Here is a 15,864-nt window from a genome sequence, read left to right as displayed (position 1 = left end):
AAAGTATGTGCACACCTGACCATCAAATCCATATGTGGTTCTTCAGTCTGTTGCCACAAAGTTGGAAACACAATCATATAGAATGTCTCTGTACTCTGTAGCTTTACAATTTCCCTTCACTGGAACTAAGAGGCCCAAATCTGTTCCAGCATGACGATGCTCCTGTGCACTAAAACGAGCTCCATGAAGACATGGTTTGTTAAGGTTGGAATAAGGTAGAAGAACTCAAGAGTCTTGCCCTGACCTCATCCCACTGAACACATTTGGATGAGCTGGAACTGGAGCCTTCTCAACATCCCAACATCAGCGCCTGACCTCAACCTCACTAATGCTCTTGTAGCTGAATGATCACAAATCCCCACAGCCACGCCCCAAAATCCAATGGAAAGCCTTCCAGCAAGACTGAAGCTTATAATAACAGCAAAAGGGGAATAAATCTGGAATGGTTCTGATGGTCAGCATGCTACACACACCCAGTTAATATGTATGCTCTGCTTACCCTTTAGTTCTGTTGTAGGAATAACCTACAACAGAATAAGAATAAGAAAAGTTTCAACTGAAATAAATGTACTTCTATGAGTTAAAAGTTACATGTAGGGTTTCAAGTATAAATAAGTAGAAATTCTTTAATGACTAAAAAGAAAGTGATTCGCAGTCATTTGTATTTCATACCACACCCTTTACAAGGCTACGATTGTTTTCTTTTCAGAAAATAGATCCAGTTTAAGAGGCTTTGCAACATTACATTAACCAATAAATACTTGAAGAACCCTTTTCTTTTTTGGTCTATGATGGTCTCATAGAACCATCCAAAAAGAAACATTCATAGTGTAAAAGGATGACTGTTATAAAATAATAATAATAAATAAATAAATAAATAAATAAATATGCAGGCCAACATTTGTTTATGTGCAAGTGAGAACCAGCACTGAGAAGGTAATGGGATTAAGCCATTGCAATTACAGAGTTCAACAAAGCATAGCTCTTTTCTGATGAATTGTCATCATCCGACGTCTCTGGGGAAATAGTTAGAATAAAATAATTACCAGAAGTAATAAGCACGGGCTTTGTGCTCACATAATCACACAATTAGAATAAGTTCATCATTTTCCATCAACGAACAAAGCCAAGGTGGGTTTTTTCTCTCCATCTGTGCTTGATTTAAAAAAAAAAAAGTGCCAAGATTTGCGTGAAATATGATAGCGGGGTGGGGTGGGGGGGGGGGGGTGTAATGGGTCTTCCTTTGGGTGTGACAGCAGATGGAGCCAGAACACAGATGATGCTTGGGAGAAATATTGCAAGAAATACTGCATTATTTTATGAACATACAGTACATCACAGATTCTTTCCGTTTAATATAATTGAAGTTTGTCAAAAAGAAATCTGGATCTATACCTAAATCATTAATACACAAACCACAGGTGAGAGTGGTGACGGAAAAGCTTAAGGAAGGAACCTCAAGAGGAACGGGACTCAGAAGAGAACCCATCTTTTGCTGGGATTTTCATAATTACATTCTAATCATACAGAGAACGAACAGAATCCATATAACACCAGGTAATAACCACTGTTCCATCCTGATGTGTACAAAATGAGATAAAATACCAGTGATGTGCAAAATGACTCTTTTGTAGTGATTCGAGTCATTTAGTTCAGTACAGTTTAATGATTCTTTAATGAATCTTTTACTTTTAATCTAATCTCCAATCTATTATAGAGCTTAAATGTAGGAAATACAGTTTCAAGCCAAATATATATAATTTGAATGATTAATGTTCATGAACTGTTTATTTTTTAGAATAGACATTTTGAAAAATGAAAATTTAAATAATAGACACACTTTTTTTATTATTTAATACAGCACCTACCTATAATTGAACACCTACATGTGATCTAAGGATAGTTTCCAGATTTTATCCTTTTACTGTTATCAGGCATGTTCATGAATGGTGAATAAATGTTTATTTTATATTTTATTTTTTTATTCACCAATTTTGATGTATGATTACGTTTGAGAAAAACATTAAAAAAAAAGAAAGAAAGAAAGAAAGAAAGCACTGCATCACTGAATGCATGCTGGTGTCAAATGATATTATAAATAATGTCGTGTAATTGTTAAAATAAAACTACTCCATGGTTCTTCTTTTTAAGGAAGCCTTAAAAGTTCTAAATAGAACCCAATAAATAAAGGTGCGAGAAATACACTTTTCTGACGAGCAAAGTGTTCCGCTTAGAGCCTTTTCTGATGCAACAAATGTACGATAAACAATATTAGTTGAAGACTATTGGCCAAATATACATTCTTAGTTTAATCTAGAACCCAAACCTTGTCCTAAGGGTTCTGTGTAGAGTTTACCTATCAGAAAGTGTCCCTAGGAGGGAAGTGGACTTGTCAGGGAATCCCTGTACTGCATACCCTTACAATAGGTCAAATCTAGAAACTTGATTTTGTTGTCCTCTTGGGGAACCATATGAGAAAGGGTTCCAAGCTAGAAATCCTGGGCCTGGTCTTGTTGGTTCCTGAGAGGGGACATGTAATGGGTCTCAATGGTACCCTTACTGATACAACACATTTATTACAAAGTATATTAGTCGAAGGCTACTGGAAAAGTGTGTACACTGTTTGGGTTTTTTTTTTTTTTTTTAAAAAGAAGCTAAAATCAAAATCCCTAAAGCATTCTTCATTCTTCTGCCCATCAGTCTACAATACATGTCTTTGTAGGAAACCCGTGAAGCATGGGGAGAACGTTTAAACTCCATGCACGCAGGATGGAGGCGGGATTTGATCCCCCAGCCCCACAGATGCAAGGCCACCACCATTTAACCGATTTAAACGTTGTAATCAGTCCGTACAGGATTTCGCTGATCTTTCTTGCGATTGTTGCGGCCAAAAAAATGCTCGATTTTGCTACAGGTTTTAAAGAAAAATTGCTGCGCAACTTGTGGAGTTTTGGCGAAAATGTACTTAAATTTGCGAAATTGTCTTCCGCAGTGATGTTCGTTGGTAAACGAGACCTTTATGCTGGACTCGTGTTCGACGCACGTGAATCGACGAGGGCTTCGGTTGAACGCTCGTCATGATGACGTCACGTGACGTGTCTCGGCCCGAACCTGCAGTAAATCTGTGGTAATTTATAAAAATTGCACGCTCCTCCGAATATCGCGGAGTTCTCTTGATTTTGCGTTTCATTTCTGCGATCGCAAAATCGCTAAATCCTGGAGGGGCTGTGTAATGTTAGTGCATTAATAGGTTGCGTGAGCATCCTTACAACTCAATGATCATCGAAAGACAACAAGTTTAAACACAATCGCCATTCAGGTACAGTTCATCAATAATAAAGAAAGAAAGAAAAAGATTGACGAGCATCAAAAACATCATTTGTATCTGTAGTGTCTCTCTGTGCTTCGTTTTCTTTTCACAGACGAGTTTAGAGTGAGGTTTAGGAACGGAGATGATGCGGTATGACGATCGTTGTCCTCTGCTGCTTTCAGGTCGTCCTGCAACTCTTTTTCGAGTGACTCTCTCTCTCTATCTCTCTCTCTGTGTGTTGTGAAGTCATGCGTGGTGCATCCATCCCAGGTTGCGGTTCCAAGAACTTTCCACCTGCGTTTTATCGTACCGAGATGCACTTAATGACATTCTGGTGCTTTCTCTGTCCGAGCCTCGGTTAATAAAGTCGTCCGTGAGAAATTTGGGAAGCTCCTTCACCTTCTCTGCGTGCTGCATGATGAAATCTTCCCAACCAATAGCAAGGTCTTTAATAACGACACCAGGTGCAATGGGAATTTTGCCTATAGACATATATATCTATATATATATCTCAGTTCATGCTTATGAATACACACTTTTTTGATTCATATTTATAAGTACAAGGCCAAAAGTTTGATTGTGTGTGTGAAATTTAAAGAGCGCTAGAAGTATGTTAAAGAACAACAATAACCATGTGAATGGATAGTGAATAGGATGTGTGTGTGTGTGTGTGTGTGTGTGTGTGTGTGTGTGTATACGGAGCTGCCCAAGGTGCTGCAGCGCCGCCAAAGCCCTGCCCACTCCGGAGCCATGTCACATGACCCTCTCTCAGTCTCAGCCTGGCAATGCGAGCAGAGCGGCATCTCATTCTCCTCCTCCTCCTCCTCCTCTCTCTCTCGCTCTCTCTCTCCCTCTATTTCTCTCTCTCCGCACAAAACACAGCGGATTCTCTCCATCACAACTTGCAGAGCATCTGAGGTAAACCTATTTATTCTATAACTGCATGATTGATATTTTAAAAATAAATGCTGCTTATTATTATTATTATTATTATTATTATTATTATTATAATCTGAGGCAGGACGCGTTGATGCAGCACTCCGTGCCAGAGATATAAACACTGTAGCTGCGTAAAGACTGACTTACTACCATCCTTCCTTTCTTTTCCTGTTTAATCTGGGATGGAAAATGATCAGGGTGTGTGTGTGTGTGTGTGTGTGTGTGTGTTGCATGGTGAAGAGTGTAAAAGGGTTTGCTTAATGTGCGTTCCTGAAACAAAGAGAGAGAAAGAGGAGAATGTGTAAGTTGCGCTAAAATCTCACAAGTTAAGTGTTATGTGCTTAATAACGTGTTATGAAGGTGTGACATTCGTGCATTTCCTGCATGGGGTCTGCAACAGGGTGTCCGTTCTGCACAGAACCGGCTCTTCTGTTCTCACCCAAAACAACCCATCCATGACAATTTCACCTACTGGTTTTTTTTTATATATAAAAAAAAGGCATAAAAAGTGCACAGGTAGAGTTCATGTGCGTGCCTGTAGATAAAACAATGCAGTGTGTGTGTGTGTGTGTGTGTTTGTGTGTGTGTGTTGGGCGACTGAGCTCTCATCCTATATCTAATGCAGTGTGGTTGATATATTGATAAAGCTTTGACTCATCGTGACATGAACTGAAATCAAATTCATTCTGCAGTTGTAAAATTACAACCATGTATAAAAAATAAAAATAAATAAACAGACAAAAAAAATTTCACTTCGTTTCCTAAAAAATGTACAAGCAACAAAAAAGAGAGAATAAAAAGCCTGTTTAATCAAATAAACAAGGTTAAAAATGAATGTAGAACCCTTAAATGCTCTTTGGTTCTCTCTCTTTGGTGCTACTAAGGAGTGGTTCCTTGTGGAACCATTCCCCTCAAACCAAGTTCCATGTAGAACCTTTTGTGTGGCAGCCTAGAACTCTTCAAAGAACCCTCGAAGAACCCATTTTTACGTTTCAAAGCAAAACAAAAAGGGTTCTCTAAGGGTTCCGTACATAATTAACGGATCTTAGATTCCCAAAAGTGCTCCCCATGAATCTTTTTTTTTTTTCTTTCTGGTGTAGAGTTCCACATAGAACCTTCTATGTAAGGGTTCCTATAGAGGGACAAACAAATGTCCCTCTGAGTGTTTTGAAGTTAAGGTTCTAGAGGGAACCATTTTTTCCCCCCCTAAGAGTGTAATATCAGTCATTTTTAATAAACGTCGTGTTATTGGTGCTGTACGACGAACAAATCTTTCTTCTTCATTTTCCTTTTTCTATTTCCTTCTTTCTTCCTTTATTTTTTCTTTGTTTCTTCCCTCTGTCCTTCCTTCCTTCCTTCCTTCCCTTTCGTTTCTCTTCAGGCTCAGTACGCAGTGTGATGGTGTTATGAAAAATGATGACTGTTGTGCTGTACGACTCGACAGCGTGAGCGTCTCACACGTCTCCGTGTGTGTTTAATCTGACCTGATAAGCCTGAGCGTAGCGTTTAGCATGTTGCGCGGTCGTGTAAACGTCCTCCTCGGACTATGAGGAGCGTGGATCATAAAGAAGAAGAGAGAAGAACAGGAGAGCACTGAGAGCACTGCTGATTCATTACAGGACTAACCTTGGTGCCTTGTCCAATGCTGGCTGAAGAATGTTCTCTTTAGGAGGTTCTAATCCCTCCCACGGTGTAGGATTCATGGCGAGGATACCAGTTCTGCCCTTCAGCAGCAGAGCCGAGGTCGTTGGGGTTTTTTTGGAAACCAGTCTCCATTGAGCCGTGGGATTCGTTCCGAGAACATATTTTTTTTAAACGATTTTTAGGAACCATCAGCTTCGTCATGGTCCCGCGAATGTGTCCCGGCGCTCTGGGTCGTCTGCTCTGGGTCGGACTCTTTGTGTGCACCATGGTGGACGCCAGCGCCAGCCTGAAGTTCTCCGGTGCCCAGGGGCAGTGGATGGCATTCCCCATGTGGAACGCTTGCTGCGAGAGCGAGATGAGTTTCAACATGAAAACCAAGAGCTCCCGCGGACTCCTGGTGTACTTCGACGACGAGGGCTTCTGCGATTTCCTCGAGCTGCTCATGAACAACGGCAAGCTCAGTCTCCGCTTCTCGATCTTCTGCGCTGAGCCGGTCGCCGTGCTCTCGGACGTGCCGGTCAACGACAACCAGTGGCACGCCGTCACGGTAAAGAGGAACTTCCAGAACACCACGCTCGTCGTGGACAACGAGGTCAAGTGGGTGGAGGTGAAGTCCAAGAGACGGGACATGACCGTGTTCAGTCACCTGTTCTTAGGTGGGATACCGCCGGAGCTACGGTCCGTGGCGCTGCGGCTGACGTCGAACGCCGTGAAGGACCAAGTTCCCTTCGAAGGCTGGATAACAGACTTGAAAGTCAACGAGTCGGTTCCTGTTATTCTGAACAGCGCAGGAGTGGACAGTGACGCATGCGACGACGAGAACGTTTGCTTCAATGGAGGAGTTTGCAGCGTCATCGACAACGAACCCACCTGCAACTGCTCCGAGACGGGATTTCAGGGAAAAGACTGCACCGAAGGTAAGAGATCCGGATCTCTTCTCTGTTCTTTTTAGTTCCACAGAAAATTAAAATATGCTAATTCCGAGTGTTAATTTTACTCTTTAGAACTTTTATTTCTTGATAAATATTTACAGATAGCATGTTTTTTTTTTTGTTGTTGTTGTTGTTTTTTTTAAAACAACAATGAAGTCTTTCATATGAAATGAAAATAGCACTAGCCTACTTTACACTATCTATAAAAACTGTGCATGTTTTACCGCATGTGTACCGCTATCAGGCTAAGCTAGCTGGCTACGTAAACGCAGCACTGTGAACCTCTCAGATTAGCAGTTAATCTGAAGGTGAAATTAGAGTCAGATGTTTTCAGTCAATGCAACGACGATCAGGTGTGAATGAGTGAGTGAGCGCCCTGTTTTATTTAAGGGATCTATCAGAGTCTGAGCTTCACAACACATGTTTGTGAAGTGTATCGTGGCACGAACGAAGGAGATTTCCGAGGACCTCCGGAAAAGAGTTGCTGATGCTCATCAGGCTTGAAAAGGTCACAAAACCATCTCTAAAGAGTTTGGACTCCACCGATCTACAGTCAGACAGATACCAGATACTGAAAGCAAAGGTGCACATACTTTTGCCGCTCACAGATATGTAATATTGGATCATTTTCCTCAATAAATAAATGACCGAGTGTAATATTTATGTCTCATTTGTTTAACTGGGTTCTCTTCGTCTACTTTTAGGACTTGAAAATCTGATGTTTAATGTATATGTATATAGCTAATTAAACATGTAATAAAATATATTACATAATATATACAAAATAAATGTATTCTTCAAAAATTATATTAAATATAATAATAAAGATATAGTTAAAATCTTGTTTTTTAGTAATTTATTAAATAGCACACAGACATTTAAGCTCTCTTTTTAAATTATTAAAAACCTTTTAATTATTCCACTATAATATTAGTAATAAGTAAAAAAAAAAAAAAAAAAGAAAAAAAAGAGTCAAATATGGACTGGATTTGAATTTCTGAATCATTACACTGTAGTCGAACTTGAAATTGAGTTCCCATGTGGTGGTGGTGGTGGTGGTGTTGTTGTGTAGGAGTTCTGCGGTCCCATATTTCAAGCCACCTGTAATCGGAATCATTAATCAGTTGTCATGAGCATGACCTTTAAAACATTTCATCATGACCTTTTGATTGGTTCCTGGAAGACCTCATTAGCTAAAAATGTTTGTGTGATATCCTCTAAGCTGCTCTGCAGTTGGAGTCACGCAGGATTTGGTACGCCTGTGATGTAATCCCTGTGTAGGAGAAGGAAAAGTGTTGAGGATAGGTTAGTGATGGGTTTGGGTAAGTGTTTGGGTTGGGGATAGTGCTGGGTTAGGGATGGGCTGGGGATAGTACTGGGTTAGGGTTGTGGTTTGGGTTAGTGATGGGTTGGGGTTAGTGATGATAATAATAATAATAATGATAATGAGTCTTTATTGGTCACATATACAGTAGAGCACAGTGAAATTGTTTTCTTCGCATACCCCAGCCTGTCAGGAAGCTGGGGTCAGAGCGTAGGGTCAGCCATGATACGACACCCCTGGAGCAGAGAGGGGTTAAGGGCTATGGATGGGTTAGGGATAGTGCTGGGTTGGGGTTAGGGATGGGTTGGGGATAGTGCTGGGTTAGGGATGGGTTGGGGTTAGGGATGGGTTAGGGATAGTGCTGGGTTAGGGATGGGTTAGGGATAGTGCTGGGTTAGGGATGGGTTGGGGATAGTGCTGGGTTAGGGTTGGGGTTAGGGATGGGTTAGGGATAGTGCTGGGTTAGGAATTGTGCTGGGTTAGGCATGGGTTAGGGATAGTGCTGGGTTAGGGTTGGGGTTAGTGATGGGTTAGGGTTAGTGTTTGGGTTTGGGTTAGTGATGGATTGGGGTTAGTGATGGGTTAGGGTTAGGGATGGGTTGAGGATAGTGCTGGGTTAGAGATGGGTTAGGGATAGTGCTGGGTTGGGGTAGTGTTTTGGTTTGGGTTAGTGATGGGTTGGGTTGGGGTTAGGGTTGTTGTGTAGTAACTGTCGCATCAGCTTAATTAGAGCAGCTTTAGACGTATCCGGTTCCTAATTCTCCTCAAATCAGCACGATATGTTCACTGACAGACCTGCCAACATTTACACGGTTTGCGTCGGAGCTCAGAGTACGTAGCTACAGAAAAAAAACCCAGCCGTCTTTTTTTATCCCTCATTAAAAATTCCAGAAGATTTTTGGAAGAGCTGCAGAGCGGCAGCCTAGTGGAGAGCGGTCTGGGAACAGAACTCATCTGTAAGACCTATTGTAGTTCCCTGTGAAGAGACGATGCTGTTACTATTATCGCCATCTACTGTGCCGGAGTGGAGCTGCATCTAGAACTGGAAATTTATGCTTTGTTTATGCGTTAAGGTTATATCGTTTTCTTGTATACATAGTTATCTAGTCATTTCCGGAGTGTGATAATTATGGTAACATTAGCTATCAAGAGCTTCCAACAAAGAACTATGGGAAGGAGTTAAACTTCTAAATGCACTACCGAACCATAATAAATGTGAACACGCAGCATAATGATAATCTTTATTGGTCACGTATACATTACAGCACAGTAAAATTATTTTTTTATCCCCGCATGCCAGGAAGCTGGGGTTAAGGGCCTTGCTTAAGGGCCCAACAGTGGCAGCTTGGCAGCGCCGGGGCTTAAACCCCCGACCTTCTGATTAGTAACCCAGAGCCTGGCGGTGCTGGGGCTTGAACCCTTAACCCCCGACCCCAACCTTTAATTTTATGTCAGATCCATTTCACGTGTCGTAGCTACATAAGATAGCTAGTTAAACTTTTCCGACCTGCACTGTCAGCCATGTTGGATTTCACACAACGTCGTTTCCCGGACTCGGGAAGGAGTTCGGTCTGTCAGGAGAGGTGAACTGAGTCATTGTTGGACTTATTTCCTCCCCTAGTGCCTGGTGCTTACTATAAAACCCAAGTTATTTTCCATCAGTACAGATTCTAGCTTAGATAAGTGATACGTGAAAGCTCTATTTGGAAAATGCACTGCTTTTTTTCTTTTTTTTAAACCCAGGCCTACGCGTCATTCCTCTTCAGGTTCGGCGGGTCTGTGCGTGCTGAACACCAATATAGATTTGACGCCGTCGAATGTGAAGCGTTTTTGTTTTTGTTATTTTCTTCTATTTTTGGATTCTGACCTATCCATTAAATAGTTTAAAAGCATTTATTCATTACTCTGATCAAGCTGAGGGATTAAAGGATTTGCACCCTTTCACGCAGCCGCACACACGAATCCCTTTGTTTGGTCGAAACAATCATTTTGATGCACTGCTCGTGTTTGCGTTAGCCTTCGCTCTGAGCTTCTCATTAGAGAAATCAGGGAGATGTGCAGCATGACTCACTCGCTCTCTCCTCTTCTAATGCGAAGGGGGATTTTTTTTTTTTCCACGCTCTCGAGGTCTCACCTGGCTGATCCGAAAACATTAAAACCAGTTTCCCTTTACCGTCAGCGTGTGGTGTTGGCGTATTGACTGGTGTATTTATGTTTCTTTGTTTAAACGCCTGGCAAAGGATCATTGTTTGGAGAGAAAAAAAACAAGAAGAACTACTCCGGGTAGTTTGCCTCGCATTACTTGTTACCGTTGCGCTCATAGCACAATGCTAGCTTGCTAAAGTGCCACTCGATATCAGTACAACTACAGTAGTCATCTTAAATGAACATATAATATAGTTTTATCTTAAGCTAGCCTAATCTCTTTAGTGTACAATCTCGTAGAATAACACGGATTGTCTGTCCATGAGAAATAATAACTTACAGTAGCTAGCTTAGCTCCTAGCTTTCTTTTCAGTACTCTTTTTATTTTAGATCAATCGGTACCTGCAAATAATTCATCACTTCTGGATCTGGATCTGGATTGTGTATAACCACAGAAATGTTTAAAAAAATACATTTCCATTTCTAAGGCAAGATGGAAAATTAAAGGAACGTTTCCACTGGGTGTTTTGTGTTACCCGTTGTTGTTGTTGTTGTTAGGAGTTACGCAATCTTTGTGTTGTTACAGGAAAATAATCAACAGTGGAGCTTTTGTTGCCCGGCCCCGCCCACTTCAACAGTCGCTACGTTTAAAAGATGCCAGTTTTAATGCAGAACACGTGTCTTTTTAAGCCACGCCCCTCACTACTGCATTGCTGTAAGCGTAGCTTTCTTTGCCCAACATCCTTTAAATTAAGAGCATTGATGCAAATGAGGCTTTTAAGCAACACAGCAAGGGCAAACGTGTGAATGTCTAGCAGCGCGCATCCCAAGGCAGGATTTGTGCCCGAGGCCATGTCTGACAGCCGTGTGTGGTTTAGGGAGATTGTGTTAAGTATTTAGTCTGTCAGGGCCCGAAGATGACAGCGGCGTCTAAAGACACAGCAACGTGAGGACATGGTGGACTTTAACGTGAGCAGTATCAGAAGGAACTGACAACGAGGCACTCCCCGAGCCGCGCTTTGCCTCACTGGCAGTCAGATTGAAGTTCCACGCGATACGTGGAGAGTGTCAGTCAGTCAGTCAGTCAGTCAGTCAGTCAGTCAGTCAGTCAGTCCAGCTCGTACGCAGACGGATTAGGAGATCCTTGGCGATATTTTTTTTGTTCTTGGAGATTAAATGGAGCTGTCAAAGTGAACATCAGACTGACTGCCATGTACTAGATTCAACGATGAAACGAACGATAAATAATACGGGCTTGTGTCCCGGACGCACCACCTGCAGTCTCATGCAGGATGTACCGTATTCTCGCTGTAAAGAAAACACGCCGTGTAAAAGTTACGCTTCGGAAACGCTCACAAGATATGAATGAAGATTTAGTAAAACATCAACAACAACAAAACCCCCTTCGAGAAGCAATGCTACTCTTCAATGCACAAGAATGACTTTCTATTATATTATTGATTAATTATTGATCTTAAATTTTATTCTGTTGCATTATACATGATTTTTCGACAGTACATGAATAAAGATGTGATGTATTCTCTTTATATATATATATATTTTTTTTACTGTACTGTTTTTGGTCTTAACAGACTGTACAAGCGTAATGATCCAAGTAGAATTAGAAAACACAATGAAGTCCCTGCTTTGTGTAAGACTAACGTGTTTCATTTAAAGTTCTTTTTTTTTTTAATTTGACATTTTTTGGAAAATGCTATATATTGTAATATATAGTGGGACAGCTCTTATTTAAGATGCTCCTCAGATCACAGTTTGTGTGTCAGAGCTTTTTTGTACGTTTAGATTCGGTAGTGTGGCGTATCTCGAATGCTACTGGATGCTGAATGCTACTCTGACTTCCTGTTTGGAAAGGAAATACAGAATCACAGCTAAGAAGCTATTTCATGGGGACTTTAAGCTTCAAGTGTGCTTAAACATTTCTCAGAACTTGTTTCTTGAATTTACTCAGTAATCACGAGAAACCTTAATATAAAGCTGACACTGTGGTGATTCGGGTTGCCAGATTTCAGTCGATTAGGTTCAAGCAAATTCAAACGCAGTTGAATTGCAATGATGTCAGAAAAAATAAATTCTTTAAATGAGCTCAAAATGCAATGCTTTTGCACACTGTCGCTTAGCAGCCACGCAGAATTGCTTTCTAAGCACAGACGGTCTGTGAAGCTCATTAAACTGTGTACAACGTCTTTATTTTTTATGATTTGATCCTTTCAGAGGATGTTATTACGTCATAACATCTAGGAGCCAATCAGGTTCCAGTATGCAAACGCAGGTTACCAAATGAACGGGGTGGCCCTGGATCATGTCTCTAATTACACATATTTATGTGATATAATTAGCATATTCTTACATTTCTTGGTGAGGGTAAAAGTTTTGGTGCCCTTGCTGTTTTTCTTTAGTTGTGAAACAACTGCATCCAAAAATTTACAACGTCGAAATCATTGAGTGAAAAAGACGGGTTGTCAGTGACCTTGAGGTTTGTCCGCTCTGTAACACATTATTCATGAGTCTGTGTTTGTTTTGGGAAAGAATTCTGATAAGGCTGAATGTGAAAACAGAGAAATAGGAAGAAAAGAACAGAAATTTCTGGAGTGATGAATGTGGAAGTAAAAATCGATCATTTTCGTGGTAGACCTTGGCGTTTTAAAACCTAGCGTGTACAAGCCTGTGTAGTGTTTTTATAGTCCAGTGATCCACCCAGAGGAACAATATAATAATAGTCAGTGCCGTTTGTCTGCTAAAAGCCCTTAACAGCTAGGAATACTTTATTTATTTATTTATTTATTTATTTATTTTTCAACCGTACTCGACATCTAACACAAAATCAGTTGTACCTTACTTTTTCTTTATTTTTTCTTTCTTTCTTTCTTTTTTTTTTTTTTTAAAAAAAAAAACCTAATTGCATTCTCACAGCTTGATGAATTCTAATGCCGACGACATGGAGAACATTTCACGTGCTGCCTCACGTGCAACACCGACGTTCTGCCTCACGTGTAACACCACCTGCTTTCCCAGCATGAATGTTCACACTCCACCACCCAGTTTGTCATTTCTTTTGCGTTTTTATTATTTTTTTCTCCCAGTGATGACGTCCATGCGAAGGAAATGTAACCAAATACTCGCACCAGATAATATTTATTCTCATGTTCTTTTCCTAACCTGGAGGAAGTGTGTGTGTGTGTGTGTGTGTGTGTGTGTGTGTTGAACATTAAAGCAGCAGGTGGTGAGGATGAAATCATGAAATTCCTGCCAGAAAACAAAACGTTACAGCAAAAAATACAAAGTAAAAAAATAATCTGTTTTTGTTTTTATGAACCTTTTACAAATGAGAAATTGGCCGTCGCTTCATGTTTTGTCTAAACACGAACATTGGTTTAAGGAAATGTGAGAATTAGTCATTGGAGGAAGAGCTAACTATGTACGAATATGATTTTGGACACCCAACACAACAGTTTTTCATTTTCCCTTTTTGAAGAATTTACTTATTTATTTTTGCTTATTTATTATCTGGACGCAAATGCTACTCTTCAAAGTACAAAAACTGTTAATAAGAATTCATTTATGACTTTTATATACCAATATAGATATGAATAACACAGTGTATGGTGTAATCTGTTTTAATTTTAAAGACATTTTGCAATTTTTTGGCATTACACAAGATAAAAATGTTGTGAGAAAATGGGGGGGGGACGACGACGACAAAATGTATTCCATACGACACAGTTAATTTTACCTCGAGTCAAAAACAAGTAAATTACAGATTATATGATTTAAATGATATAACATGATATCCTGTAACCATCCAAAATCCATAAAAAAATATACAATAAAAAATTCACAAACGTCTGAACTTCTCTAGAACCAACCCCCCAATTTCTTTTCCCTCTAAGCCTATTGTGAAGGTGAAATAAATCAGTCAAGTACTTCAGTGATATTGCGTGAGAAATAGCATGTGTAATGCTACGTCTGGGATTAAGGTTATTAGGACTATAAGCTACTCAGTGATTATCCAGAGGATCAGGTCGAGCAGAAAGAAACAGAGGAGCAAACACAAGAGGAGACATCTGGCCATGTTAAAGAATGAGTTAGCGTTTATTCAAAGACAAAAGACAGCAGTACCGGGTTTGATTATTGGCGTAGATGTCAGATTATTAGCTACATATATGACTATAATGGATCTTTGTAGAACTTTTATAAGAAAAAAAAAAAACATCGCCTCAATACGAACGGTTTCGTTGTTGAGTTGTCGATGGATATTCGATTTAGTGCTTGAGGGGCGTAAGATAAAAAAACAATTGTTGTGAAGGTAGCTGAGACGGTCCTCAATGACTGTACCAAATTTCATTTAAGCATTCTTTAGGCTTCCATAGACTATCTTTGTGGAAGTATAATAGCAATAATAATAAGAAAGTATCTAATTATACACTAGGGTGACTACGGTGCTTGGCCCCATAATACTAATAAAATCCAGTACTTGGTTTGCAGTTTCAGAGTTTTTTGGTGTGTTACTACAATGCATGACAGATACAGTAGGCTTGTCCAAGTTGAAATAATAATAATAATAATAATAATAATAATAATAATTGTGGTCAGGTTTTTCTCCAGTGTTTTTTGTTGCTCCTCTCTAACAGTGTCTCAGTGTCTCGACCCTTTCAGACTGAGGAAATGTTTGTTTTTTTTTGTTTTTTTTTTTATGACAAGCCATTTTATCATTAAAAAAAAAAAAAAAAAAAACGCTGTAGAGCAGAGCACAAATGTCATAATGCCAGTTTGGAGAAACTGCAGTCCAAATTTAGAGAGCTTCAAGTACAACTGTGAAATTTGCAGGAAAATCGTATGAACATTGTGTAGTGATGGGAAAGCTGAGACAAGCTCACACACTCTCTCACACACACACACACACACACACACAGACACACACACACGTTCAGATGCATCTGTAATCCAGCACCAGATGCCGTTCCGGGGCTGCAGCTTTCCATCAATTACCAGCAGAGTGGCTGGACACTTAGCCGTCATGTCCCCTCTATAACTGCATTGTAAAAGGAATAAAGAGGAAGCTGAGCTGTGGAACGCTTTTAACCATCGAGGAGCGAAAGCATTCATCTGCGAGCGTCACACGGCAAAGATCGGCCGACTCACGTCACTCCATTACTGATAAATCAGACGCTGCTGTATCGGCTCAGGACAGGATGGATGGAAGGGACGGCTCAAATTAGATCCACGTTTACTTTCAGTGCCTTCAGCAGACGCCTTTATCCAGAAGTGCTTTATAATTTCAACTGAGGAAAAAAAAATAGACATTTCCTCATTCCTCATGCTGGTACAAATAGTCCAGGTTGTGCGAGAGTGCCATGAAACTGAGACTCTGTAAGAGAGGAGAAACAGAAACCATTGTCTTAGGATGTGACCACAATTATTATTGTAGACAAGCCTATCTGTCATGTAACGTAGTAACACACCAAAAAAATTCAGAACTGAAATCTGAAACTGCTAGCCAAGTGCTGGATTTTATTACTGCTAGGGGGCCAGGCACTGTAGTCACCCTATTG

General features: G+C 40.3%; 1 protein-coding gene across 14 annotated transcripts in view; it reads left to right on the top strand.

Annotated features, from left to right (window-relative positions):
* Positions 1 to 4,185: 4,185 nt before the first annotated feature.
* The window catches only part of LOC128604120 (neurexin-1a-like), a 287,112-nt gene continuing 275,433 nt past the window's right edge, over positions 4,186 to 15,864 (top strand). For 13 of the 14 annotated variants that reach the window (XM_053618966.1, XM_053618965.1, XM_053618960.1 and 10 more), the window contains exon 1: positions 4,765 to 6,810. In XM_053618966.1, coding sequence (XP_053474941.1) covers positions 6,093 to 6,810 — 718 coding nt within the window. In that variant the 5' untranslated portion in view covers positions 4,765 to 6,092. Of the gene's footprint in view, positions 4,229 to 4,764; positions 6,811 to 15,864 lie in introns of those variants that run through there. The other variant, XM_053618953.1, reaches the window with a different exon arrangement.

Source organism: Ictalurus furcatus, chromosome 29 (assembly GCF_023375685.1).
Source record: "Ictalurus furcatus strain D&B chromosome 29, Billie_1.0, whole genome shotgun sequence".
Lineage (NCBI taxonomy): Eukaryota > Metazoa > Chordata > Actinopteri > Siluriformes > Ictaluridae > Ictalurus > Ictalurus furcatus.
The sequence above is the reverse complement of the archived record's forward strand: the minus strand, read 5'-3'. Positions and strand labels throughout refer to the sequence as shown.